This window comes from Microdochium trichocladiopsis (assembly GCF_020744255.1).
Source record: "Microdochium trichocladiopsis strain MPI-CAGE-CH-0230 chromosome Unknown B0I36scaffold_8, whole genome shotgun sequence".
Classification (NCBI taxonomy): domain Eukaryota; kingdom Fungi; phylum Ascomycota; class Sordariomycetes; order Xylariales; family Microdochiaceae; genus Microdochium; species Microdochium trichocladiopsis.
This window is the reverse complement of record NW_025763551.1, coordinates 2,664,880-2,687,719: the sequence shown is the minus strand read 5'-3', so window position 1 is coordinate 2,687,719 and position 22,840 is coordinate 2,664,880. Positions and strand designations below refer to the sequence as shown.

The 22,840-nt window shown below is 57.3% G+C and overlaps 9 protein-coding genes across 9 annotated transcripts; 6 read left to right on the top strand and 3 right to left on the bottom strand.

The window, feature by feature from the left end:
• Positions 1–395: 395 nt before the first annotated feature.
• Positions 396–2,054, top strand: B0I36DRAFT_159627 (3-deoxy-7-phosphoheptulonate synthase). The gene is made up of 5 exons (XM_046148641.1): positions 396–502; positions 601–658; positions 727–1,629; positions 1,698–1,971; positions 2,022–2,054. The coding sequence occupies exons 1-4, from the start codon at positions 497–499 to the stop codon at positions 1,853–1,855; spliced, it is 1,125 nt and encodes a 374-aa protein (XP_046009746.1). The 5' UTR covers positions 396–496; the 3' UTR covers positions 1,856–1,971; positions 2,022–2,054.
• On the bottom strand, positions 1,941–3,466 carry B0I36DRAFT_159635 (uncharacterized protein). The gene is made up of 2 exons (XM_046148642.1): positions 2,688–3,466; positions 1,941–2,544 (listed from the first exon to the last, which is right to left on the bottom strand). Exons 1-2 carry the CDS (start codon positions 3,252–3,254, stop codon positions 2,203–2,205), a joined length of 909 nt encoding a protein of 302 aa, XP_046009745.1. The 5' UTR covers positions 3,255–3,466; the 3' UTR covers positions 1,941–2,202.
• A 503-nt stretch (positions 3,467–3,969) lies between these two features.
• B0I36DRAFT_330820 (cytochrome C1 family-domain-containing protein) lies at positions 3,970–6,014 on the top strand. The gene is made up of 4 exons (XM_046154892.1): positions 3,970–4,298; positions 4,536–4,687; positions 4,823–4,885; positions 4,943–6,014. Exons 1-4 carry the CDS (start codon positions 3,987–3,989, stop codon positions 5,616–5,618), a joined length of 1,203 nt encoding a protein of 400 aa, XP_046009744.1. The 5' UTR covers positions 3,970–3,986; the 3' UTR covers positions 5,619–6,014.
• Positions 6,015–6,099: 85 nt separating this feature from the next.
• On the top strand, positions 6,100–8,561 carry B0I36DRAFT_330819 (uncharacterized protein). The gene is made up of 2 exons (XM_046154891.1): positions 6,100–7,739; positions 7,772–8,561. The coding sequence occupies exons 1-2, from the start codon at positions 6,392–6,394 to the stop codon at positions 8,275–8,277; spliced, it is 1,854 nt and encodes a 617-aa protein (XP_046009743.1). The 5' UTR covers positions 6,100–6,391; the 3' UTR covers positions 8,278–8,561.
• A 232-nt stretch (positions 8,562–8,793) lies between these two features.
• On the top strand, positions 8,794–10,447 carry B0I36DRAFT_159582 (uncharacterized protein). Its single transcript, XM_046148640.1, has 3 exons — positions 8,794–9,120; positions 9,280–9,876; positions 10,016–10,447. The coding sequence occupies exons 1-3, from the start codon at positions 9,064–9,066 to the stop codon at positions 10,244–10,246; spliced, it is 885 nt and encodes a 294-aa protein (XP_046009742.1). The 5' UTR covers positions 8,794–9,063; the 3' UTR covers positions 10,247–10,447.
• A 308-nt stretch (positions 10,448–10,755) lies between these two features.
• B0I36DRAFT_330813 (uncharacterized protein) lies at positions 10,756–12,020 on the top strand. Its single transcript, XM_046154890.1, has 2 exons — positions 10,756–11,165; positions 11,423–12,020. The coding sequence occupies exons 1-2, from the start codon at positions 10,820–10,822 to the stop codon at positions 11,584–11,586; spliced, it is 510 nt and encodes a 169-aa protein (XP_046009741.1). The 5' UTR covers positions 10,756–10,819; the 3' UTR covers positions 11,587–12,020.
• Positions 12,021–12,148: 128 nt separating this feature from the next.
• Positions 12,149–13,459, bottom strand: B0I36DRAFT_249007 (NADH:flavin oxidoreductase/NADH oxidase; the record flags this gene model as incomplete). The annotated part of the gene is made up of 1 exon (XM_046150435.1): positions 12,149–13,459. The coding sequence occupies one exon, from the start codon at positions 13,457–13,459 to the stop codon at positions 12,149–12,151; it is 1,311 nt and encodes a 436-aa protein (XP_046009740.1).
• Positions 13,460–15,668: 2,209 nt separating this feature from the next.
• Positions 15,669–17,710, top strand: B0I36DRAFT_352366 (uncharacterized protein; the record flags this gene model as incomplete). Its single annotated transcript, XM_046157102.1, has 3 exons — positions 15,669–15,733; positions 15,819–16,645; positions 16,740–17,710. 3 exons carry the CDS (start codon positions 15,669–15,671, stop codon positions 17,708–17,710), a joined length of 1,863 nt encoding a protein of 620 aa, XP_046009739.1.
• Positions 17,711–19,439: 1,729 nt separating this feature from the next.
• Positions 19,440–21,386, bottom strand: B0I36DRAFT_248924 (uncharacterized protein; the record flags this gene model as incomplete). The annotated part of the gene is made up of 1 exon (XM_046150425.1): positions 19,440–21,386. One exon carries the CDS (start codon positions 21,384–21,386, stop codon positions 19,440–19,442), a length of 1,947 nt encoding a protein of 648 aa, XP_046009738.1.
• Between the last annotated feature and the right edge of the window lie 1,454 nt (positions 21,387–22,840).

Genomic DNA, 22,840 nt, shown 5'->3' with positions numbered 1-22,840 from the left:
ACGGGCGGACGGAATATGAACCGGGTTCGGCATCAACGCAGGTCTCAGCAGCGAGCCTGATTAGGAAAAAGGCCGGCGGCGTCCGAATCGGCGTCGCAACAACTGGACAGACACGGGTGACTCAGGGGTGGGCCGGACATGCAGCCAGCCGCAACACACTTGAGCACTCGCAGGCGGCCTGCTCCGCGAATCGGACGGCTCTGATCGACCCCGCCATCCGCCAGCCCGCGGCGGCAGAGAGGTGTGGCCACTTCCAAGCCAGCCTGGCGTCGCAATGGGTCCAGATGTTGTCATGGTTGATCCTACAGCGCACTAGGGTGGCGCGACCCTGGCCTGAAAAGTCCCAGAGCGACCACGAACTCAAAAAATTGAGCTACAACCAGCGCGCATGGCCAACTTGATAAACTCCTCCTCGCTTCGCAACCCCGTTGTGTGATATTCCTCGGCCCGCGAGACCTCACTCCAGACACAAGCTCAGAACAAGCCAGCAGACAACATGTCGGTCAGTGCAAATCAGCAACGTCAACAGAACAATTCCTCTGCCCCACCTTCGATACATCACCGCGTCTGTGACTAACAGCAGAGCTTGCCACTTTCCAGAGCTTCTACATTGAGAACAAAGACGTCGGCCAGAAAGGCGCAAGCGAAGACTGGAGAAGTATGTTCCCGTGCGGGATGTCCTGGATACGAACCGGCCTGGTCTCGCATGCTAACCTCTTCATACAGTCCGTGGTTACAACCCTCTGACCCCACCGGATCTGCTCCAGCACGAAATCGCCCAGACCCCAAACTCCAAGAAGACCGTTCTCGAGAGCAGAGATGAGGTTGTTGCCGTGGTCAATGGCACAGATCCCAAGGGTCGCCTGCTCGTCATCATCGGCCCTTGCTCGATTCACGACCCAAAAGCCGCCCTCGAGTACTGTGACATGCTGCTGAAGGAGAAGGAGAAGTACAAGGACGAGCTACTGATCGTCATGCGTGCCTACCTTGAGAAGCCGCGGACCACAGTCGGCTGGAAGGGTCTGATTAACGATCCGGATATCGACAACAGCTTCAAGATCAACAAGGGCTTGCGGATGTCAAGACAGCTCTTTGTCGACCTTACCGACAAGGGAATGCCAATTGCCAGCGAGATGCTCGATACCATCTCCCCGCAGTTCACGGCCGACTTGCTGTCCGCCGGCGCTGTTGGTGCCCGCACCACTGAGAGCCAGCTGCACCGCGAGCTCGCCAGCGGTCTGTCCTTCCCCGTGGGCTTCAAGAACGGCACAGACGGCACGCTGGGTGTGGCGATTGATGCTATCGGCGCGGTCCGGCACCCACACCACTTCCTGTCCGTTACCAAGCCGGGTGTTGTTGCCATTGTAGGCACGGTCGGCAACGAGGACTGCTACGTCATCTTGCGCGGCGGCACAAAGGGTGTCAACTACGACGCCAAGAGCATCGCTGAGGCCAAGGCCGCGCTCGAAAAGGCCGGCGTCAACTCACGCCTCATGGTCGACTGCAGTCACGGCAACTCTTTGAAGGACCACAAGAATCAGCCCAAGGTAGCCGCCGACCTAGCCTCGCAGATCGCCAAGGGCGAGACTGGAATCATGGGCCTTATGATTGAGAGCAACATCAATGAGGGTATGTTTAGAGGAGTCCTTCCATTTCGGCATCTTGACTTGTTTCGCTGACCGGAGTGCTGGATGTAGGCAACCAAAAGGTGCCCAAGGAGGGCCCCGCAGGTCTCAAGTACGGCGTGAGCATCACAGATGCTTGCATTGGCTGGCAAGACACAGAGTCGGTACTGGCTACGCTCGCCGATGCCGTCAAGGAGCGGAGGAAACTTCAGGGCACGAATGGCCAGTAGATTGCGTTGTCACTCTCAAGGAGCACAGACCGTTCTGTGCTTGTATCAAAACACGGAGGGAAAAAGTTCAGTACACAATTAAGATATCCGGGAGTCTCTGATTCTCACATGTACTGGTAGGGAGCGAACTGGAATCAAAAGAAAACGGTGATTGACCATGAGTCAGGCGCGGCAGCGGCTACGAAGCCCGCACCGATTTGGTCACAAGCCATGATATGTTCCGAATCACGTCCCCTAAACATGCCTGGTTGCTGTTCCTCGGCGCCTCAACTTAACTCATCTGAACCGGACAGCTTGAGAACCCTTCGCTCTTTGCGCCAGCATCAGACTCCTGCGCTCACCGGCAGTCAAAATCTGATCAAGTCAGCGCTCTCCCGAGTCGCAAGCTCGCGCCCATCAACACAGAGCTTCAACCTAGGCGAATAACCCTGACCACGTCCCCACTCGAGGCGTATGCCAAAGGGTCCTTCCTCGCTGCCATGATCAGGCCCCTGCGTGTTCACCATTGCCTTGGCCTTGTCGTAGATATAGCCCATGCGGAGGTTTGGCTCGTGCGTGATGAAGTCCGTGTAGCTCAGCTCCATCCAGCGAGCGTCGTCGTTTCGGGACTGGCCGACCGAGCCCGAGTCGGCCACGACGGCACGACTCCTTCTCGCGGGTGTGCTGAAGTCGGGTTGGCACGCGAGCATCTATAACGAGAGGCACACAGTCAGTTTCTTCCATCGCTTCCAAGAGTGCGGCTTGTCACACGCCCCCCCCCCCCCCCGAGCCGCGCGAACAAGCCATTACTCGCAGAAATACTGCCCCCCTGGGCAAGACCTTCGTGACGTACCCTCCGCCAGCTCGCCTCTGGCCGCGAGAAGCGCTCCTCCATCAGCCATACGGGCTTCTCCCCGCTGACAACCCGGGAATACCACTGCAGACCGGCCTCGCGGAGGGAGCGCGCCCTCAGCCGGAAGGGACCGCCGTGGTAGTGGGCTGGTCTCGTTGCCGACGTTGACGACAGGTCGGCCTGATACGACGCTCTTGTTGGCGGCCAGATGCGGTGTCGTTCCACCCGAACAGGAAAAATGGACTGGAGGAGCTGGTTCTCATGGAGTCGTGACCACTGGGGCTCCTCGACCGCACCAGCACTGTTGTAAATGCCGGTGACGGGCCTGGGAGAGCGGACGGGCAGGAAGAAGAGGTGTTCTTGGATCGCTCGGTGAGAGGTGATCACCGCCGACCATGTCTTGCACACGCGAAGAGCAGAAACCAGAGTATCTGCCGGGGATAGGACTGTGAGGTGGTACAAGATTTGTTCTAAGAGCTCTGGGATTTCGACAAGGACGCGTGTTGCTGGTGGTGACGAGGGCATCGTTGCTTGGAGATGGACCTTTTCGGCAGAGACAGCGGCCATGATTTAAATGGCTTGGTATGAAGCACGCCCAGTGTCAGTGTGAGGCAAGTGACGAGGAGGCTTGCAACTATTGACTGTATATAAATCGAACATTGGGAGAGTATGCCCTTCATGTTCACCAAGCGCATCTGCCTCTCAGTATCGGGCGTGCGTGCCGCGCAATCCGTTGCTTCAGCTGAGGCAACAGTTTAAGGGCATTTAGGCAGGCATGCATCGGCCACTTGAGCCCACATGGCGGAGAGACCAGTTCCAGACGCGTGTGTCGATGCAACAAGGCATTTTGCAGAAAGCCCTCTCAATCATCAAAAACTAACTCCCTTTCTGGAGACCTGGTAGCTGGTCACGAAAGACAGGCTGCCGTGTGTCAAGAGCCTGCTCGTCCCGACCTGCTCGTTATTGAAGATGCCTACTTTGAGTACAGACTTCTATAATCCCTCAGGCCAAAGTCGGTGCGCATCATTCCAGAAGCTCTCGATCGTGCCGATCGTCATGTATTGTATGTGAGACGAGCTCTCCACGACATATGCAATTGTAAAGGTGGAGGACGGTCACGTCAACGTGGTTGCTGCACAGGAGCCGTGGAAGCTGGAACCCGATTTCTTCCTGGAGGTACATGTTGTTACATGTGGTTGCCCGCGACACGTAAGTACCCTCTGCAGCCCCGATCGTGGTGCAGCCGGACCGGAGTCACGTGCAAGGTGGAGTCTAGCAGCTCGAACAAGGCCCGGCCCAATGGGAGGCTGCCGTTTCCCAATTGCTAACCCTTGGGAAGGCTTGAGCCAATTTTCATCCCCCAGTGCGCTGCTTGCTGCTCGACCAGACACCCGACGACCTAGGCTCAACCTCCCCCGACGACGAAAGACGAGAGAGCGCCCTCGACGGTCCGCCTCGCTTCAATTGCTCCGTCGCCTGCTGCACACCTGCATTCTCCCCGGACTCCCGCGGTCGCTCGCAGCAGCTTCGCCCGACATGTTCGCCAGAACCACCATGCGCTCGGCGCGCATCCTCAGCAGTGCCAGAAATGGCGCCACCGCCTTCACAAAGGTACGGCGACGAATGCATCCGGAACCTGCCACCATCGCCCTCTGCATCTCCAGTATCGCCCCAGCCCGCAACTCCGAGTCGAGCTTCTGTACCGAATACCTGCACAATACGCACATGTCCGTCACTACAGTCGGAGGCTCGGCCCGCGGGGGGTACTGTTGGAATGAGGATGTTGCGGATTGGACACCAGAGACTTGGATCAGGACGACATAGCTGACTCTGTGTCCTGGATTTTAGCGGACCATCTCATCGAACGCCGGTGCCGGCGAGTCGCCTGCCAGACTCAACATGGCTGCCGCCGCCTCGACCGCTGTTGCCATCGGCTCCGTCGCTTGGTACTACCACCTTTACGGCACCACTGCCCACGCCATGACGCCCGCTGAGGAAGGGTACGTTTCTCTCCATCCCGGCAGCCCACGCATCAAAGACGGATATCCAGTTCGAGCACAGGAGGACCTGATACCAAATTCTCTTGGGCTGCCAAAGTCTCGCAATGGTAGCATCACTAACCTTACTACTTATAGTCTGCACCCCACTGCCTACCCTTGGGTTCACCAGCAGTGGCTCAAGACCTTCGACCACCAGGCGTAAGCTCGTCCGCATTCCACGATGTTTCCAAGCAATGGTCACTGACGCCTCAGTAGTCTCCGCCGTGGTTTCCAGGTCTACCAGGAGGTCTGCGCCGCGTGCCACTCCCTCAGCCGTGTCCCCTACCGATCCCTTGTCGGTACCATCCTCACTGTGGACGAGGCCAAGGCTCTTGCCGAGGCGAACGAGTACGACAGCGAGCCCAACGACCAGGGTGACATTGAGAAGCGCCCCGGCAAGCTTTCCGACTACATCCCCGCTCCCTACAAGAACGACGAGGCTGCCCGGGCCGCCAACAACGGCGCCCTCCCTCCGGATTTGAGCTTGATCGTCAAGGCCCGTCACGGCGGTTGCGACTACCTCTTCAGCTTGCTTACCGGCTATCCTGAAGAGCCCCCGGCGGGTGCCCAGGTCGGTGCTGGCCTCAACTTCAACCCTTACTTCCCCGGTACCGGTATCGCCATGGCCCGTGTGCTGTACGACGGACTCGTCGAGTACGAGGACGAGACCCCCGCCACGACCTCCCAGATGGCCAAGGATGTTGTCGAGTTCCTCAACTGGGCTGCCGAGCCTGAGATGGACGACCGCAAGCGCATGGGTATGAAGGTTCTCACTGTCACGACTGTGCTCTTCGCGCTCAGCGTGTGGATCAAGCGCTACAAGTGGGCCGCCGTCAAGACGAGGAAGATTGTCTACGACCCGCCCCAGGTCTCCAACAAGGTCCGCTCGTAAAAAGATATCCGACACCGAATGTAATACTAGTCTGTCTTGTAAGCTCCTTCTGTGGTGGAAACGGGGCGAGGCTATAAGGTCGCAGACTGCGGAGCAGCCCTGGAGCTCTACTCTAGAGTGTATATCAAGTTGATCATTTTAGAAGCCAACAAACAAACGATTCCCTATGTGATGTCGGTCGACTGCAGTGCGCCCTCGGTGACACTTGCTTGCTAGGAAATGAGCTGACCAAGATGAGCAAACTCGGCGGGGCTGATCAGAAGAAGTCACCAGCAGCTCGAACAAAAGGCGTGGAGAGCCGTGTATCTGTCAGAGAACGGGACATTCACGCAACAATTGTCTTGGTACCAGGCTCGCAGGCGCTCATGGCCGTCACCTAATAGCGCGAACGGCTCCACTTATTTTCCTCGACTGGATTCACAAGAGACCGCCACCTGAGACTGAGAGAACGTGAATAGATTCTGTTGTCCGTGACTCGAACAACAATTCTCCGACTTTCTCCCTTCAAACATTGGCCATTATGAGCCATAGTATTGGCACCTCACACGACCATGGATGAGATACTTCCACCACAGCTGGACTCTCTTCATCGTTCTGGACTAATGACTCAAAGACTTCGCACTTGCGCCTAAAGAACTTATCCACGAAGCTATTCACGGCAACATCACCAGCACAAGACTGAGTGGCTGCGTCATAGTCACGGCCCATCGCGCGACCTCAGAAAGCCGGCCCCGTCGCATCGCTTAGGGGATCCTGACAATGGGCAGCACATCATGGCCGGCAAGAAACGCCGACGCGCCGGCTCAGTAGCAGCCGGGCTGGACACAACAACTCCTCTAGAAGACGAGCTTCAGCTCCGGCAACAACACCAGAAGCAGCAGCTGGGCGATGCCATCATGTGCAACTTTGCCGTCCGGGATCGCGACGAGCGTGATTTCTTTGCGGACTGTATGATTCACGGGCGTGCGCCACGCGAGGATATCATGCAGATGTGGCGGGACAGTCTTATGCACGGGGTCAACGCATGGGATCAGCTCTTTTCCTGTGCGCAAAGTCTGCAGCAGCAATACCACCGCCGCCACCACCACCATCACGCGGCTACGGGTGGCCTCTTCGCTGGCTGTGATGGCTCGCTGGAAGGCACCGATCTGCTTGGGTTCATTGCGAGTGTGCTTGCTATGAGACGTGGGATGAAGAAGGAGCGTGGTCGTCGTCGTCGACATGGACAGGTACAGACATCGCCGGATGAAGGTCAGCATGGCGAGGGGGGAAAGACAGGACAGCCTGCCAGCCTGGAACCTAAAGAGTCCAAAGTTACAGAGCTGGGCTTGAAAAAGCGCGTTGCAAAAAAGAGATCGAAGAAAGCGGCGGAGTCGCCGTACTGGTCGGCCACTCCTGCGAGCGGCGATGAGAGAACACCAGACGTGGATTCAGATCTGCGAAAACAACTCAATGAGAAGCAGAGCCCAAGGAAGGTCGAGCGGCGCCGTTCTCGTCGACAAAGCATAGCCGACATCAGTAACACCAGTAACATTGGCGGCCTGCTCGTCGACCGCGCCGCAGCTTTACCTAAAGACCTTGAAGCCACAGCCACGGCTGAACACTCACCACTTTTGGCGGCCGTCCCTTCGCAACCCAACACGACCCAAGTTCTCAACCTTAGCCGGAAAGTCAAAATCTCGAGACAGCCCGAAACACCCAAACGAGTGACATGCTCCTCCTTCTTCACCACACCGACGCCAACAAAAGCAGCACCCATTGCTGCGACGACGCTCTCAGCATTAAAGACCAAAACCCCCCGCCCGCCTCGCGGTACCGTGAGCTGCCTGCCTTTCCCGCGCCTCGACGCGCCGTCTTTCGGACTCGCCCAGGAGCGATACACGCACGACCCCTTCCGGCTGCTGATTGCAGTCACGTTCTTGATCCGCACGGCGGGGCGGACCTCGATGCCCGTGTTCCGCGAGCTGATGGACAAGTACCCCACGCCGCGGGCCCTGGCGGACGCCGAGCCGGCCGAGATTGAGCTCATGATCCGCCATCTGGGACTCTCGAACAACCGCACTGCCACGATCCAAAAGTACGCGAGGCTGTGGGGGGAGAACCCCCGCAGCCTGGGGTGCGGTATGGGGTCAAGAATTATCCCAAGCAGGGAGACGGCCGAGATGTCCGTGCCGGGGAGCGGCTGGAGGCTAGTGACCCGCGAGAGTCTGCTTGGGAGATTGGCCACCTAACTCAGGGCCGCTACGCGATCGATAGCTGGCGGATTTTTTGCCGGGATGTATTCTTGGGCAGGGCGAGTAATGATGATCCCAATGGCGGTGATACGGGAGACGACAAAGATGATGAAGGAAGTATCCCGAAGAAGACAAAGAAGAAGAAACCAGTCAAGCGGAGGAGGGCGGTGAATAAGACCCAGAGCAACTTCCAGCCTGAGTGGATGCGGGTACTACCAGAGGACAAGGAACTACGAGCTTATCTACGGTGGATGTGGATGCGGGAAGGGTGGGAGTGGGATCCTCACACCGGCGAGCGGACTGTTCTATCCGCGGAGATGGCTGATGCCGTACAAGATGGGAGAGTAGTCTGGGATAACACAGGCAAGCTGGTAATTGTGCCTCAGGAGAGTGAAGAGCTTGAGGTAGAGAGTCTGTCCCGATGATGGCGGCGGTATGGTGCCGGGTTCATGTCGAGGATGAGGCCTATGATGGTTGAGAGGTATTTTGGACAACTGAAATATACCTCCATGGTCTTTGAGCATCGACAAGACATCATCGGTCACTATGAGGAGACTGAAAATCAATATGTGGGTGTCTCTTGCTGACCGTTGTTGCAATATGTGGGCTCCCTGGCGCAAAGTGTGTACAGCACAACTGCGAAACGCAAAATCAATGGCAGAATGAGGTTGCATTTCTACAACTTCAGAACAGGACATAATGGCCCCCGAGAGTCTCGTCTTGACTAATGTGACTTGGTTGATAAAAGGTATCTTAGTGACTGGTTGTCCGTACTATCCGGGGAGGCAACAATGCGGCTTCCCCACAGATCTAGCCCGACAGTGGCCAGAACGGCCGGCCGCGGGGAGGATCCCCGGGCCGATCGATCCCAATCACAACCCCCGCACACAGCCCGCCGCAGTCCAGGGACTAGATTACCTGACACCAGCAACGGCTGCGCAGCCCAAACTCTAAAAGTCCAAAGCACAACCCTTGCCCGCACTCAGCAGCTGGTCCGCCGCCGCACCTCTGCAAGTTCTTTTCGTCCTGTCTGGGCGCTGTGCAGGCACAGGGATCAGATCTGGCAACCCTGCCCTCTCGCGAAGAAGACATTCACTTCGCCGATATCCGGTTGCCGCAGGAGTCACGAGTGGGCTTTTCAGCGCGGATTCGACTACAGGAGGGTTCACGTGGGGAGTCCAAAACGACGACGACTGCTGGGATCGCTGATCATGGGCTCGATTGACCCAACACCTGAGGAGGTCACCATCCTTGTGACCGGCTTCGCGGTAAGCCCTTTGTCATACTCATCTCCCCCGTCTATCTCCCAGATCCGCCGGACGCTGCCGCCTCCCCTCTGCGGATCCTCGAGAGGGGGAGCAATTCTTCGCCACTCGTGAAACCAGTTACAGTCACTGACCTCACCTGTTCTACTGCCTTCCTTTCAGCCCTTCAAGGAGCAGTACCCCAAGAACCCGTCTTGGGAGATCGCATCGTCTCTGCCAGACTACCTCCCCGCCGAGCGTGTCAAGGACCCAAATGCCTCAGGGAGGGGGGTTGGCGGCCATTCAGCCGTGCCGCTGCCGCGGGTGCGCATCGTGACGCCCAACGAGGCGATCCGTGTCAACTACGAAGTGGTGCGGGACATGGTACCCTCGTTCTGGGACGATGTGAGAGACACCAAGACGGGAAACCCTCAAGATACCACTGAAGGGCAGATCTTCGAGGACGGACCGGTCGATCCCGCGAGCAGCAGCGGCAGCGGCAGCGGCAACGGCCCAGCTGGTGATGGACGACCAAAGACAAAGAACAAGTACGACTTTGTCCTGCACATTGGCATGGCCGGCCCGCAGCCCATGTATCAGCTCGAGCGGCGGGCACACCGGGACGGGTACCGGCTGCGAGACGTCGATGGCAACCTGCTCGGCGACGACGAGCGGCATAGTGCCGAGGGCGAGCGATGGATCTGGCACGGCCTGCCGCATGAGATATTGACGGATCTCGATATCGAGCGCGTGTATAAGCGATGGGTGGAGAGGAGCCCGGTCAGTAGTACCTCTCGTGTCTTTATCTCAGTCTGTCCCTCCAGTCGTGTTTTGGGGCTGGTCTCAGCCATTCCACTTCTTCGTCTTCTTCTTCTTCTTCTGCGCCCTCATGGACTGACGTGGACCTGTATCCGAACAGAAGCGCGAAAGCACGATCCTGCGCATCTCCGACGACCCGGGCCGCTACCTGTGCGACTTTATCTACTTCTCGAGCCTGGCACACCTGTGGAAGCAAGGAAAGCCCCGGGAGGTGCTGTTCCTGCACGTGCCCGCCGTTGCGGACGAGGACGTGCTCGAATACGGCCGGGAGCTCGTGCTGCAACTTCTGCGGTCGATTGTCGAGGTTCACTTTGCCGAGTATCGCGCGTAGTCAGCCGGTGACCTGGCGCTCGGGTTTCCGGTGAAGGAAATTCCCTGTCAATATTCTTTTCGTTCTTCTACGACGACATAACTTTTTATTGATAACTTTTTATTGATTTGCCGTGTGAGAAGGGCCTATCATTTCCGCACGACTTCCGAGCACCAGTTTGGGGTTACGTGTTCCTCGGGGTTTCTTGCCTGTCTCGATGTGTTCTGGCGACTGCTCACACGCAATTAGTTCTTCGTGATGGGAAATATTCTGAAATATGGCAGTCGTGCATCAGGTCGGATATGCATGACTTTGTGCAGCCAGGATTCCAGGGATGACTCTATGTTTACGTAGTTTGTCCAAACATAGTTTGTCCAATCTGCATACGTCAGCCATTCCTTGCTTACAGCACGCCTTGGGTCTTTAGTCAAGACGCCGGCTCCAGTGAATACAAGCAAACCACAGAGACTTTATTGGCATACCCAGGGTACAGTACATCACATTGGCCGTGCAGAGCGGGCAATGATTGCCAGTGGGAAAAGCATCTGACAAAAACCACTTGTGCCAGCACATGCCACCACCCTCCACGCTATAATGATTCCAGGCCCCAATTCCCCGAGGTCGCCGACTACTTTCTCCACCACCGCAGGGAGAGAGGCGCCCGCAAACCCCGACTTCCGGGCCGCCCGCCGCCGCCGATCGGGGAAGGAGGGAAGCAGCCCCTCCATACAAAAAGGCCACAGGCTCATCATGATTACGATATCCTTTGAACCTCGAATGCCTATCGACACCCTTGAATCCCAATCTCGATATTTTGGCGCTCACCTACGACCACACGGACCTCGTATAGATTGTCTGCGGAGACCCCAAAAAAGAGATTCTGCCAGATCGACAAAAAAACAAAGCATAATGTGCATGAAGGCATCCTGCAGCGTCTGTGGTACGTCTTGTCGTTTTTTTTTTCCGCCATTGCGGCCTCATCCCTCCTCGTTTCCTGGCACTGCCGTCACATCGCGCACACACACACACACGCACACACACAGATCCCTCCCTATCGTCCCTTTCGTTTATGTCATCCCTTCCATTTCTCTCACAAAGATTCTTCTTTGCACAAGGGATGCCCCGGCGACGAGGAGCATGATTATGAGAAGGAAAAAAAAAAAAAAAAAAGGCCATGAATGTTCTGACCGGCTCTAGGCAAAACCTCCTGGTTCGGCTGCGGCGCCCACATCCCGGGAGTCCTCGACGCCATCCCCAACGACCAGTGGTGCACGTGCACCCCGAAAGTCGAGGTCGGGGCCAAGGAGTACCCGCCCAAGGCTGGCACGGGGACCGCCACTTCTTCTACGGCGGCGTCTTGAGCTTGAGCTTGAGCTTGGCTTTCCAGCTCAAGCCCGGTTTCTGCACTAGACCGTCACGAGTTGTAGAACTGCTCCATGAGAAGGTCGGCGGGAAGGAAAGAAGAAAGGAAGGAAGATGGTCTTGCGCAGTAGGGCCCCAGGGGCTGGGGTCGGGGCAGAGGTAGGGCGTTTGGTGTAGGAAGGTTCTCTGGTGGGGGTGAAGCATGGAGTGTATCGATCGTGGGATACACAAAGAGTGTGATTGCGCTAGAACGTGTGGCTTCGCCGTTAGAATAAAGGCTCATCTGCGGATTGTTTCATTAATCATATCCGCTGTGTGTGCATGCCTGCGTCGTCGAGTCATGATTGCGAGTCTGCCAGATCTGGTTGGGTTTGCTCTGTCGCCAGCTTTTCACAACGTTCACATCCCAACGCGAATCTCTTATGAAATTGATATCGTCTCTATTTGTATTGATGTCTAAGGTCTGTTACTGCAACTATTGCGTGAACGCTGCACTTGTGCGCCTTTGCCTTCTACTTCCCCGATATCGCAGTGACACGCGCTGCATCCTCCCTCCTCTCTCTACAACTGCTGCTCCCTCCGCCAGCCAGCGCGCATGTACTGCTTTGGCCACACGACCGGCACGCCCAGCTTGTGCGCGACACGCAGTGGGAACTCGGGCTCCCGCAAGAGCTGCCTACCAATCAAGACGACGTCGGCCTGCGTCGTGGCTCCAGACTCCTCCTCAACCTCAACCGTGCCGTTCGATGCCTCTGCGGGCTTGCCGCTGCCGCTGCCAGTCTCCTGCACGATGGATCGTGCCATCTCGGCCTCGGTAATCATGCCGACTGCACCAATCAGGAGGTCCAGCCCAGCCTCCTTGATGGCCTGCCGAATCTTGCCCGCAAGGTCGATCTGGTAGTATGTGTGCATGCTGATCTTGGCTGCAGCGTTGTTGCCGCCGGAGCTGACGTCGAGTAGGTCGACGCCCGCGGCTGGCAGTAGCTTGGCGAGCTTGATGGTGTCTTCGATGGTCCAGCTGGGCTCGCCCGTGTACTCCATCCACCCGGTGGCCGAGATGCGGACCCACAGCGGCATTGTCTCCGGGATCACCTCGCGCACTCCGGCAATGACCTCGAGCAGCAGGCGCGTGCGGTTCTCGAAACTACCGCCGTAATGGTCGGTGCGCTTGTTGCTCGTTGGTGAAAGGAACTCGGTGAGCAGGTAGCCATGGGCGCTGTGGATCTCGATCACGTCGATGCCCGCCGCCACGGCGCGCCGGGCAGCGTCTTTGAAGGCCTGCAGTAGTGTCCGGATGTCGTCGAGCGTCATCTCCTTGGGTGAAGGGTACTGATGGTCGAAGGGGATTGCCGAGGGGGCCCAGACGTTGTCAGGCCAGCCGCCGTGCTCTGGGCCGGCCGTGATGCGGCCGACATCGCGGGGTGGCTGCCAGGGAGAGGCAGTGCTCGCTTTGCGACCAGCATGAGCGAGCTGTATGCCGAACTTCTGGCCTTGGGAGTGGGCAAAGTTGGCGAGGCGGCGAAGGGGCTCGATCTGGCTGTCCTGCCAGAGGCCAGAGTCCTCTGGGCTGATGCGGCCGTTGGGGGTGACGGAGGTGGCCTCGACAATGGTGAGGGCGTTCCCACGGATCATGTACTGCGAGAGGTGGGCAAAGTGCCAATCGGTGAGGTGGCCGTCGAACGCCGAGTACTGGCACATGGGCGCCACGGCGAAGCGGTTGTGCAGCGTGACGCCGCGCATCTTGAGCGGCTTAAAGAGGGTCGGGGCATTTTCCGGGTCGAGGGCGGCGCCGATGGGGCTTGCGGGGACGGGCGTGAAGGACAGGACAGCCGCGCCGGACTTTGTTACGTGGTCTGCTTTGACGACAGTCATTGTGAGGTTGTGACGAGTGGTGATGAGGCTGCTTGGCATCAACAAAGTCGACAGGATCGCGCTTCAAGGGCGGTCTTTATACGATCCAGAAAGGTGGTGGAAGCTGGAGCGGGGCAGGGCGATGGGGGGGGGAAGGCACATTCGGCATGGGAGTTGCGATACACGCATCAAATTGCGTCACCGTTGTGCTGCAGCGGTTGTCTCTACAGCAATGTCGAAGGCAAGACTTCCAAGGTCGTACAGACACTTGCGTGACCTGACCACGCCGCGTGCTCACAGGCTTTGTCCCAGCGAGGCAACTTCGCCGTTCGCAGTTCGCCGTTCGCTGTTCGGCATGTTTTCCCGGGCAAGACTTGCAGAGCAGCCCCAACACGAGATCTCGGCCTCAACAGCGTCATCCAGCCGCGTACGCCGCATGCAACGCAAACTCGGGCAGCACGACGGGGCGAGGTGCGCTGTGCTGAATAATCCCCAGTCTGGCCTGGCCAATTAACCGATTTAAGCTGCGGCACCTGATTGGCTGCACTGGAGGACCCCTCTGCCCGATCTGGCAGGTGCGGGCCGAGTGGCTGCTCCAGAGGCACAGGCGGACGGCTTCTGTGAAAACTGTGCTTGGTTGCATAGTCCAGCGAAAGGGCTTCAGTGATAACAGTTTGGCCCTTCGTCGAGTTCTGCCTGGTGTTTTTCAGAGTTGTTCAGCACGAGCCATGGTTGATGCCGGTCCGTCACCTCACAGTCGATCAGGGGTTGCCCACGATCCGGTCGAAATGGCATGCGACGATGGTGCAGCAATGGTCATCCACCACGAGTCAACCAGATCGCGGAGAATGCCACTTTGTATGTGTGCCGTCTCCCGGCCGGGTGCGGGTGAGCCACTTGAAAGTTGAAACAAGCCGGGGCGGTCGGGAGACGGTGGGCACTCAAGGTCAAACAACACGACAAGAACCAGAGAAGACACGGAAACACGTGGACCTGGTTTCGTTTCCTGCGTGCCCAGAGAAGAGAAGAGAAGAGCGGGCACGACGACGGGAAACAAAAGTGTGTGTCTGCCGTACCTGCAGCACGGAGGCGGCGCCCTTGTATGTTTGAGGTCGTCCCATGTGTGAAGCGTCGCAGGATGGGCCGGGGTGTGTGGGCTGCGCTGCGGGCACAGACAGCGGGGCCGCCGGTGGCCTGTGCGCTCCTCGCCTGCCTCTGGCCGCTGGGGACCGCTGCCTTCTCCGCCTCGACTGACACACTCGGCGGATTGCAACTGCACTCCTGGATCACACTTGCTGCATGCTCCAGCGTTCTCCAAATCCCCAGCTCTGCACCACGTCGACGATCAGGAACATGCTGTGTAGCGTGTTGGCCACGAGCCACTGGGGCTCGCCTCACCTCGAATCGAGTCGAGTCGAGTTGAGTCGCAACAGCAAACACAGCCAAGTCGCCCTCATGTCTCCTCCTGGAAGAGCCGCATCGTGAAGCACCAAAAGCAAACGAAACAAAACAAAACATCATGAAAAGGACTCGGCCATCGTCACGATGGCAGAAGCTTGGGCCACAAGTTCCGTAGCGAGATGCCAGCCGGCGTGCCTGCGAGCCTGGCTTGACCTGGGCGAGGCTGCCAGGGCAGGACCCTCTGCCCCATCACGTCCCATCCGCTATCCAGCATCCGGTTTCACCTCTGCCAGGGGCTTACACAGAGCAGCATGACCACACACGGCACTAATCAATCACACACTCACTACGACCCCCGTGCCTGTGAATGCCAACCTGACCATCTCACTGTCAGCCTGCTCTGGATATCACGCGAACAACCCTGCTGCATATCCTGCCATAGCTCCCGTTGCGGGGCCCCCAAGCCTGTTCTCGTGTCTCAGGCTTCTGCCTCTGCCTGCTCAGGAGCTCTAGAAGCCGCGATAACGCTGCTGCTTACCATCCGGCCGGGATGGCTTCTAGGCCCCCCTGCCCCCGGCGATGGCCTCAGCTGCGGGTTAGGGGTCGCAGGAATCATGTTTGTAATGAGCTGTTATTACATCTCGCCACTCCCACGCCCATGACTCTGCCTGCCTGCTCTTTCTATCCGCAACTTCTCTCTTGATTCCGGCAATCAACCGCTTTCCATTCTCTCGGCTGGTCCATCTTCGCTTTGACCCATACACTATTCAGCACCGGCTCTGGCAGCCGGCATCTAATGACAATGACGATGACGATGATCATGACACCAATGGCCATGTCCCATAAGCGCAACAACTCCATCGGCAAGCGGGCGCCAGTGGGCTCCCCCAGTGAGTAAGTCATACGCGTGATCAAGGTCATCGTGACTTACAAGCATACATTATCAAGGAGAGACTTGTTAACCCGGCTTGTCCTTTAGGCTTCCCGGCCCTCAACGGATAAAGATCTTGGTTGGCGAGGAACAGCACGACTTTTCCGTCGACCGTCGGTTGCTCTCTGCCACGGGCTACTTCTTCAAAGACCTCATCGACAACTACTCGAGGATAGAGTTCGAGGATGGCGAGGGTTTCCTCGTCATTGCCCTTCCTGACGCATGTCCTCTCATGTTTGAACTCTTTGTCGACTGGCTTCTAGACGAGAACCTCCTGACCGAGATTCTCAACGACGTGGATGCGTCTAACGAGGACGAGTGTCGCGATCTCCTGCAGGACCTCGTTGAGCTGCACCTTTTCGCCGCCCACATCGACGTTCCTCTCCTCCAAGACTTGGCCATGGATGCCATTCAGGACCTCCATCTCCGCTGCAACTGGGACGTTAGTCCCTCGCTCATTGCCTACGTCTACACAGAGTGCGACCCTAGTGAGAGCTGCCGGCTTCGCAAGTGGATCGTGGCCATGGTCGCGTGGAACGTGGGTGGCACGGACAAGACCATGGACATGGAAGCGCTCAAGGCCCTGTTCATGATGTGCCCAGACTTCTTGGAGGAATACAACATCCATCTTCGAAAGACCTCCCGGAACAGGCTCAAGGTGCAGCTCAAGAACCCTCAGCTGAGACTCCCGTCCAACAACCTCCGGAACGAAGAGCGTCAATTTGGCTTCAGGCAATGCTCCTTCCACACCCATCGATCCACTGTGGAGCAGAGCACCTGCCCTCATTTGTACACCAAAGCTCCATCTCACTGGTACTCTGTTTGGGACTCGTCGGATGACAGCATGTCTGACTCCTCCTCCGGCTCTCCACGGGGTTGGTCAGTCATCGGAGATATCAATTGAGGTGCCGTGCATTGATTGCGGCGGGACCGCGGGCAAGTCCCATAGATTTCTCAACCATGGAACAGAACTCGAGGGCGGCAACCGGGTTGGTGAGCTTTGGGAACAACGCAGCCTCACAACTACGTTCTCAGGCCATCAAGATATCTCCGATGGCCTGCAAAGTCCCACGAAACGCCATAAAATTGCGCCGTCGATGCGGCAAGTTGGAGCAACGCATTATGCAAGCACAGCATCGCAGCAGTCGACAGGCAACCCCAGCCCCAAGCACGAACCCGACAACGGAACCAGACATCTCCTCGAGATCAACATCCAGACAACATTGGGCACGCACTTCTGCCTCGAAGCCCTTTCTGAAACTCCAGTCATTCTATCAGCCACCATGTTGGAACCAATCTCTCCCCAGCCGAAACCCAGTCAGCCAATTCAGTCATTGGACACTCGCGCTCCTCACCAACAGCCACAGGACATCTCTGATGCACAGCCGTCGCGCGTATCCTCCACGCAGACAGATGAGATCAACCTTGCACACCTTATAGATCGAATCACTCCAGAGGAGCTCGAACGCTTCAAGACCTATGGTCTCGAGTACCTGGACCTCCGCGCCACCATCAGTCAACTTTCCCGACGCAGAGCACAACTCAAGGCCGACCTTGCTGAAGTGCGCCGCCTCCGCATGAGCTACGCCCATGACTGCATAGAACGTGGTACCGGCCGTCTTTGCATGCGCTGCATGCTGCGTAACCTGCGCGTCTCCATTGAGATGTACTACATCGGGTTTCGCGCAGGTCAGCGAATAGGGCACCATGTCTTTGACTACGAAGAGCGCAGGGCACTATTCTGGCGCCGCCTGGACGACGAAACCAACGTGCTCTTTGACTACCTTCGCCAGTGTCTCCCAATGGTCTTGTGGGCCGACGCTGCCGCCAGCATGATCCACGGCGGCAGGCCACCTGCCTGGTCTCCCTGCCAGGTATCGGAGACGGAGCCTCTGCCACCTTACGAGGAGTACAGGCTTCCTGCATACAACAGAAACTAAGCACTCGCGGAGCTATTGACAGCAGCTGGCCCTGGCTGCGTCACGACCCGACAAGACACAGTCGGATCCCGCTCCGCTACGTGGGACGCCATGGCTGGGACAATTTCCACCCCATTTTCCTTTGTCAACAACGCACTCCACCAATCACACCACGGAAGCGACACATCGACTTAATTCATACGGCCGCTGCAGCACAGCGAATTTGTTTCATCTCTCAAATCACACACACATACTCTAATACACAAGACCTGCGTGCAAACAATGGCAGACAAGAAGTCGAGAGAGGTGGACGGGTGGACGGAAGGGGAGATGTGTAGACGAGGTTGAATGGCTTTCTCCTTTTGTGTCGCGAGTCGAAACACAAAAGAAAAAGGAGTTTTTAATGCCTCAACCACAGGATATCACATTACAGAATGCTAAGTTCAAGCCGAGATAGGTTACTGTGTGTATATACATATAGAACCACTCCACACACAATGGATAATCAAGTGTCAACTCACATTTACATTTTGAAATGTCGTAACGTGAAGCGCGTGCATGGCATCGACCGCTTGTCAACTTGCATTCACACAGACACATACTGTTCGAACGTCAATGACTGTCCTTGTCGATTGACAATTGCCATGTTAACTCTAGTGCACCCATTCATTCACAAACATATTCGCTGTTGTTCACATGCAAGACCAAGACATCGCCTTTGACGACACACAGATATATAATAATCCTTCAAAGACTCGTGCTAGAATCTATAAGAGGTAGATATGAAAAAAATGCGAGGACCTGGCCAAAGAAGGGCGAGACCGGACAAACGTGAGAACCAGTGTGGGAGGAAAGTAGCATGGGATAGACAGATGCTCGATTCGATCTAACAGTGCTCGTCGTGTAAGGACTTGGCGTGGCGATCCAAGCCTCTCAAAACTAAAACAACAAACGTCTGGTTCTGTCGGGTAGATCCGGCCATGTATGTATATGAGAGAAGAAAAGAACGAGAGTTAAAAAGATGAAACAGGTGCGCCGAAGACCATCTTCAAACTAGTGATCGCCGGCGCAAGCTGAGTCTGAGGGCCAACAAATCCAGAGCCGGGAGGCCAGAAAGCCGCATGCTGTGACTGCGTGCTTCCGCCTGATATAGCCGAGGTGCTCGCCAACAAATGCCGCGCATAAGATTGCATAGCAGCAGAGATGAGGAGCATCCTCCGCATCCGCGGCCAGAAGGTAGACATATCGTCAAAAACAAAAAACAAAAAACTCTGCTTTCCAAGATTGATCGTTCAGTCATTTCGTATCTGTCGTAATATTCATCATGAAAAAGGAAAAAGGAGGCGAGGAAATACGTCGGAAGGAGAGGGCACCAGTTATCTGACTGATGATGTAGTAGTTGGGTCTCGTGAGATGAGGGCACCGCAGCATGGGGCAGTGAGTGCCTCGCAGTTCTTGTAGTTTGAAAGTTCGCGGTGTCCCTCTTCGAAATGGTTGTAATGAAATGTGCCGACAAGAACGGCAGAATGGTGCGCAAGGCATCGCAAGTGATGTTGATTATCGACAAGGTCGGCCGCGATAAAGCGGCCTGTATTATATGTACCCATCCATACATCATGTAGGTGGCATCAAATATCGTGAAGAGCGTGACAGATGGACATCATGAAGGGGTATTATACACCATGAAGGCGGTTTGGAAATGCAACAGTGGCATGCATGTGTTTATGCGACGATGTGCTCAACGTCCGCATTAAGGGGGAGACTGGGATCTCCGCGGTTCCGTGCTACGATGACGGAAGTCGCGCAGCCGTTGGTCTAGATGACTGAGCCGAGACATCAGACTGGCTCTCCTCGATGGCGTGCCAGGTTCAGGTTGAATTGGCTGGTGAACCGTAGCAAATGGCCTCCGAAACACCCCCATATCGAAGTGCACCGGTGCCGAGAGCCGGTGAGGGAACGTCTGACTGTTGGCGGATGCCGAGAAAGGCGAGCCCAGACGCGCGGGCTGCTGCGTCAGGTCGATGCCTGGGCGCGAAATAATGAACGGGTCCGGCAGCACAGCGCTGGAGCTGGATATAACCTCCGGAGATTGTGGAGTGGTGCGAAGAGCCGTCGGCACGGGAGGTGGTGGGCTGGCGTTGGACCGTGAGATGCCCAGAGCTTCCGAAAGCTCTCGGCCGAATGCGGTAGCAAGACTCGGTCGCTTGCGATGAAGATGATCATCGGCGGCTCGAGTCGACCTTCTCTTCTGCGTGCCGGATCGCGATCTCGTCAAGCGAACGGGCGACTTCAGCAGTTTGCGCGCCCCAACAGTGCTTGAACGCGCCCGTGGGTTGATCTGAGCTGCTAAGGATGAGGACGAACTCGGCCCATAAGTGAATGGCGAACCCAGGCGCAGACGTTCATCTTCACCCGTGATCGGCGACGGCAAGGAAGCCATGGGGCTAGGATCATGCATGGGGGATAGGTCTGGGAACGGCTCAGTAGGCTCGTCGACGGGAGTCTTTCTCTCGAGAGGGGGAAGGAATTCAGGCTCGGACATTGTGAGCTGGGCGAGTGGCCCCTGGGGCTGCATGGCATCTGACGTGCTTACAACCAAGGAGACGGCCATGTCGTGCGCCGCGAACACAGATGAAGATCTGGCTGAGATGGATCGTTGGTGGCGGCGTTCTGCTGCTGGGCGATGCATGTGGAAGGGCGTAGGGCTCCTCGACATATACCTGTTGCGGCCGAACTTGGCTGCCGCGTTGCGCTTGCATAGTTCGCGCAAGTGAGAACGCGTGGCAGCAGACGAATGGGGCCATTGTACAAATGGTTTGGGCTCGTTCGCTGTTGGTGTGAGATCCCGGCTCTTGACGCCTCCGCTTAGCGAGTTCGTGCCTCGCCAGCTTCGTTTGGCTTCTCTGGCAACGCGCAAGCAGACTCCATGCGGAGGGATATTGCTCTTTCCGAGACGGATCGGGGTTACCCGGGGATCCTGCAGGTAGAGCGTGTACACCGACCACAGATGTTGGCTCATGGCTGGCGTCCATGGCAGTCTCCGTTGCTGACGAGTCTGGCGCTTTACAGTTTGTTCGTGGGCGGCGGGTTTGGCGTAGCTTAGATCGAAATGATCATCCTCGGGGCTCAACAAGTCATCATCGTCAGAGAGCTGCGAGATGTGGCTAAAAAGGGAAGTGCTGGTTTGTGTTGAAAATGCGGTTGATGGCCGGCTAGACTCGTAGTCCGGGCTCGACTCGAGGTCAGAACTGCTCCATGTCGACTCAAGCGACCAGTTGGGAAATCGCAAAGCTGGTAACAACGCTGGCGCGATCTCGGCAGGTGCAGGCGTCTTTGGTGGCGACAGTCTTGGTATTTGGAATCGGCTGTAGATGTCCCCAGCGTCCAAGTCCTGAACGCGTACTTTGGGGATGTCAACCTTCATGTCCTGGTCGCGTTCGAAATTCTCCGGCTCCTCGATGCTTGGAATCGGGACGTCCGCAGCCGCGACTGACGCGAGGAACTGCTCTGTTGGCGCGGTCAATTGCGATACATGGCGCCTCTTCAAGCGTAGCCGCGGACGCGGCGCGGTCGGGAACATGACTTCGTCAGCCATGGCCATGGGCTCAGGAGTTCGCGGCGACATGCCGTCGGCGTTGTAGTGGAATCCACGCGGCATGGTGGCCGAGCCGGAGAGCGACTGCTGGTTTCCAGACATCGTGGAGATAATCAACAACAAATGGAGGGGATCCACAAGCGCGATCGCGGGGCCGTAGGGCGCCTCAGTTCTGAGTGACAGGTCTGAGTGACAGGCGAGTCCTTCCGTCGCTGTCTCGGTGCAAGGACCTCCACTTCGTGCGCGTGTTGTAAACACGCTGCGGCACGCAGAATCGGGTAAGGTCAGGCGCGGATGTCTTGGACGCTCATGGTCCGATTGACGACACGGCAGCTCGTTGCAGTGGCGCGCGCGCCTTGACGGTCGACCCAAGTTGATCGCACGGTGACGGTGTGGGTTGCTTTGTGGGTGAAAGTCGGGGGGGGCTGGGCACGGCGCACGTCGCGGTCGTTGTAGGCACTGTTTCAGGCACTTAAGACAGTGCGCACGGCAAGCAGGAGGGTCGCAGTATCGCCGCCGATGGTTCTGTACACATTTGAAGAAGAAGGGAATTCTTTCGCGGTCAGGCGAGCGCGGAAAGACGGGTGCGACCAAGGAAAGATGGTGTTGTCGTCAGGAAACAGGGCGACAGGTGTGTGTGGTGATGGACGGGAGTAAGTAGGTTGGAGCTGGCGCGGGCGCGGGCGGTGTCACTTGCAGGCTGTCCTGGGGCTCTCGAGGCTAGCGAGGTGGCTATGGGCGCACCTGGGCAGGCGTAGCTGGTCGGCCGAGGAAAAGTCTTTACAGGGTAGGCGGTTTTGTCTCGAAATGAAGCTCCACGGGACAGGCCGTAGCGGCTGCGGCACAGGCCCACCCTGGCAATCGACAAGGCCGGGATTGATATGTACTCGACCACAGGCAGGCAAGCAGTTAGGAGGAAGGAGAGAAAGAAGGAAATGCGGCAATTGTCATCTGGATACTAGTCAACCGAGTATAGCATGCGTGATGCGCGGACGACAGGAGATGAAGAGGACAGAGAGGGGATGGAGGGAGTAGAAGTGGGAGAGGAGACGATGGATGGCCATGGGCAGGCAGGTGCAGGGCCCAGCTGCTGAATCCTGTGGAGTGCTCACCACTCAGTCTGACAGGGCACTGGCGCTCCACGATGCCCAGGTGCAGGGGAGGTCCACCCACGGCCGCCCGAGGCGTGCCACGCCGCTCACTCGACGGTTTGGGCACACGTTGGCGCTCCCACGTATGCCGTTCTGGGGCTGGACTGCCAGCGCCAGGGGCCCCTGGCTCGTGCTATCACACACCCTGCAGGCGACACTGTCAAGTCCTCGTTGGCCACTGGGCTCGGCCTCAACCCTCGAAACCACGTCCAAGCGGATCAGCATCGTGCAGGCGGTGGAGGTCCTGGATCAATGGGTGAGGGGGCTGACCCCAGAGAGTGCCTTGGACCAGGGCGACGATATCAACATCGACTAGGAGCGAGGCGAGCTTTGACTCAAAGGGAAGAGAGGCGGTGGACGATCACCACGGCTCAAGCTCTGGCTGACTTTCGAACCACGACTAAT

Bases quoted from the DNA above. Each gene is read 5' to 3' on its own strand.
- B0I36DRAFT_159627 (XM_046148641.1), top strand. The intron at 659-726 runs GTATGTTCCCGT...CTCTTCATACAG, and splicing joins CGCAAGCGAAGACTGGAGAA to TCCGTGGTTACAACCCTCTG. The intron at 1,630-1,697 runs GTATGTTTAGAG...TGCTGGATGTAG, and splicing joins TGAGAGCAACATCAATGAGG to GCAACCAAAAGGTGCCCAAG.
- B0I36DRAFT_159635 (XM_046148642.1), bottom strand. From the start codon at position 3,254: ATGGCCGCTGTCTCTGCCGAAAAGGTCCATCTCCAAGCAACGATGCCC. The intron at 2,545-2,687 runs GTACGTCACGAA...CTCTCGTTATAG, and splicing joins CAGAGGCGAGCTGGCGGAGG to ATGCTCGCGTGCCAACCCGA.
- B0I36DRAFT_330820 (XM_046154892.1), top strand. From the start codon at position 3,987: ATGGGAGGCTGCCGTTTCCCAATTGCTAACCCTTGGGAAGGCTTGAGC. The intron at 4,299-4,535 runs GTACGGCGACGA...CCTGGATTTTAG, and splicing joins GCGCCACCGCCTTCACAAAG to CGGACCATCTCATCGAACGC. The intron at 4,688-4,822 runs GTACGTTTCTCT...TACTACTTATAG, and splicing joins ATGACGCCCGCTGAGGAAGG to TCTGCACCCCACTGCCTACC.
- B0I36DRAFT_330819 (XM_046154891.1), top strand. From the start codon at position 6,392: ATGGCCGGCAAGAAACGCCGACGCGCCGGCTCAGTAGCAGCCGGGCTG. The intron at 7,740-7,771 runs GTATGGGGTCAA...CCAAGCAGGGAG, and splicing joins CCCCCGCAGCCTGGGGTGCG to ACGGCCGAGATGTCCGTGCC.
- B0I36DRAFT_159582 (XM_046148640.1), top strand. From the start codon at position 9,064: ATGGGCTCGATTGACCCAACACCTGAGGAGGTCACCATCCTTGTGACC. The intron at 9,121-9,279 runs GTAAGCCCTTTG...CCTTCCTTTCAG, and splicing joins TCCTTGTGACCGGCTTCGCG to CCCTTCAAGGAGCAGTACCC. The intron at 9,877-10,015 runs GTCAGTAGTACC...GTATCCGAACAG, and splicing joins GATGGGTGGAGAGGAGCCCG to AAGCGCGAAAGCACGATCCT.
- B0I36DRAFT_330813 (XM_046154890.1), top strand. From the start codon at position 10,820: ATGATTCCAGGCCCCAATTCCCCGAGGTCGCCGACTACTTTCTCCACC. The intron at 11,166-11,422 runs GTACGTCTTGTC...GACCGGCTCTAG, and splicing joins GGCATCCTGCAGCGTCTGTG to GCAAAACCTCCTGGTTCGGC.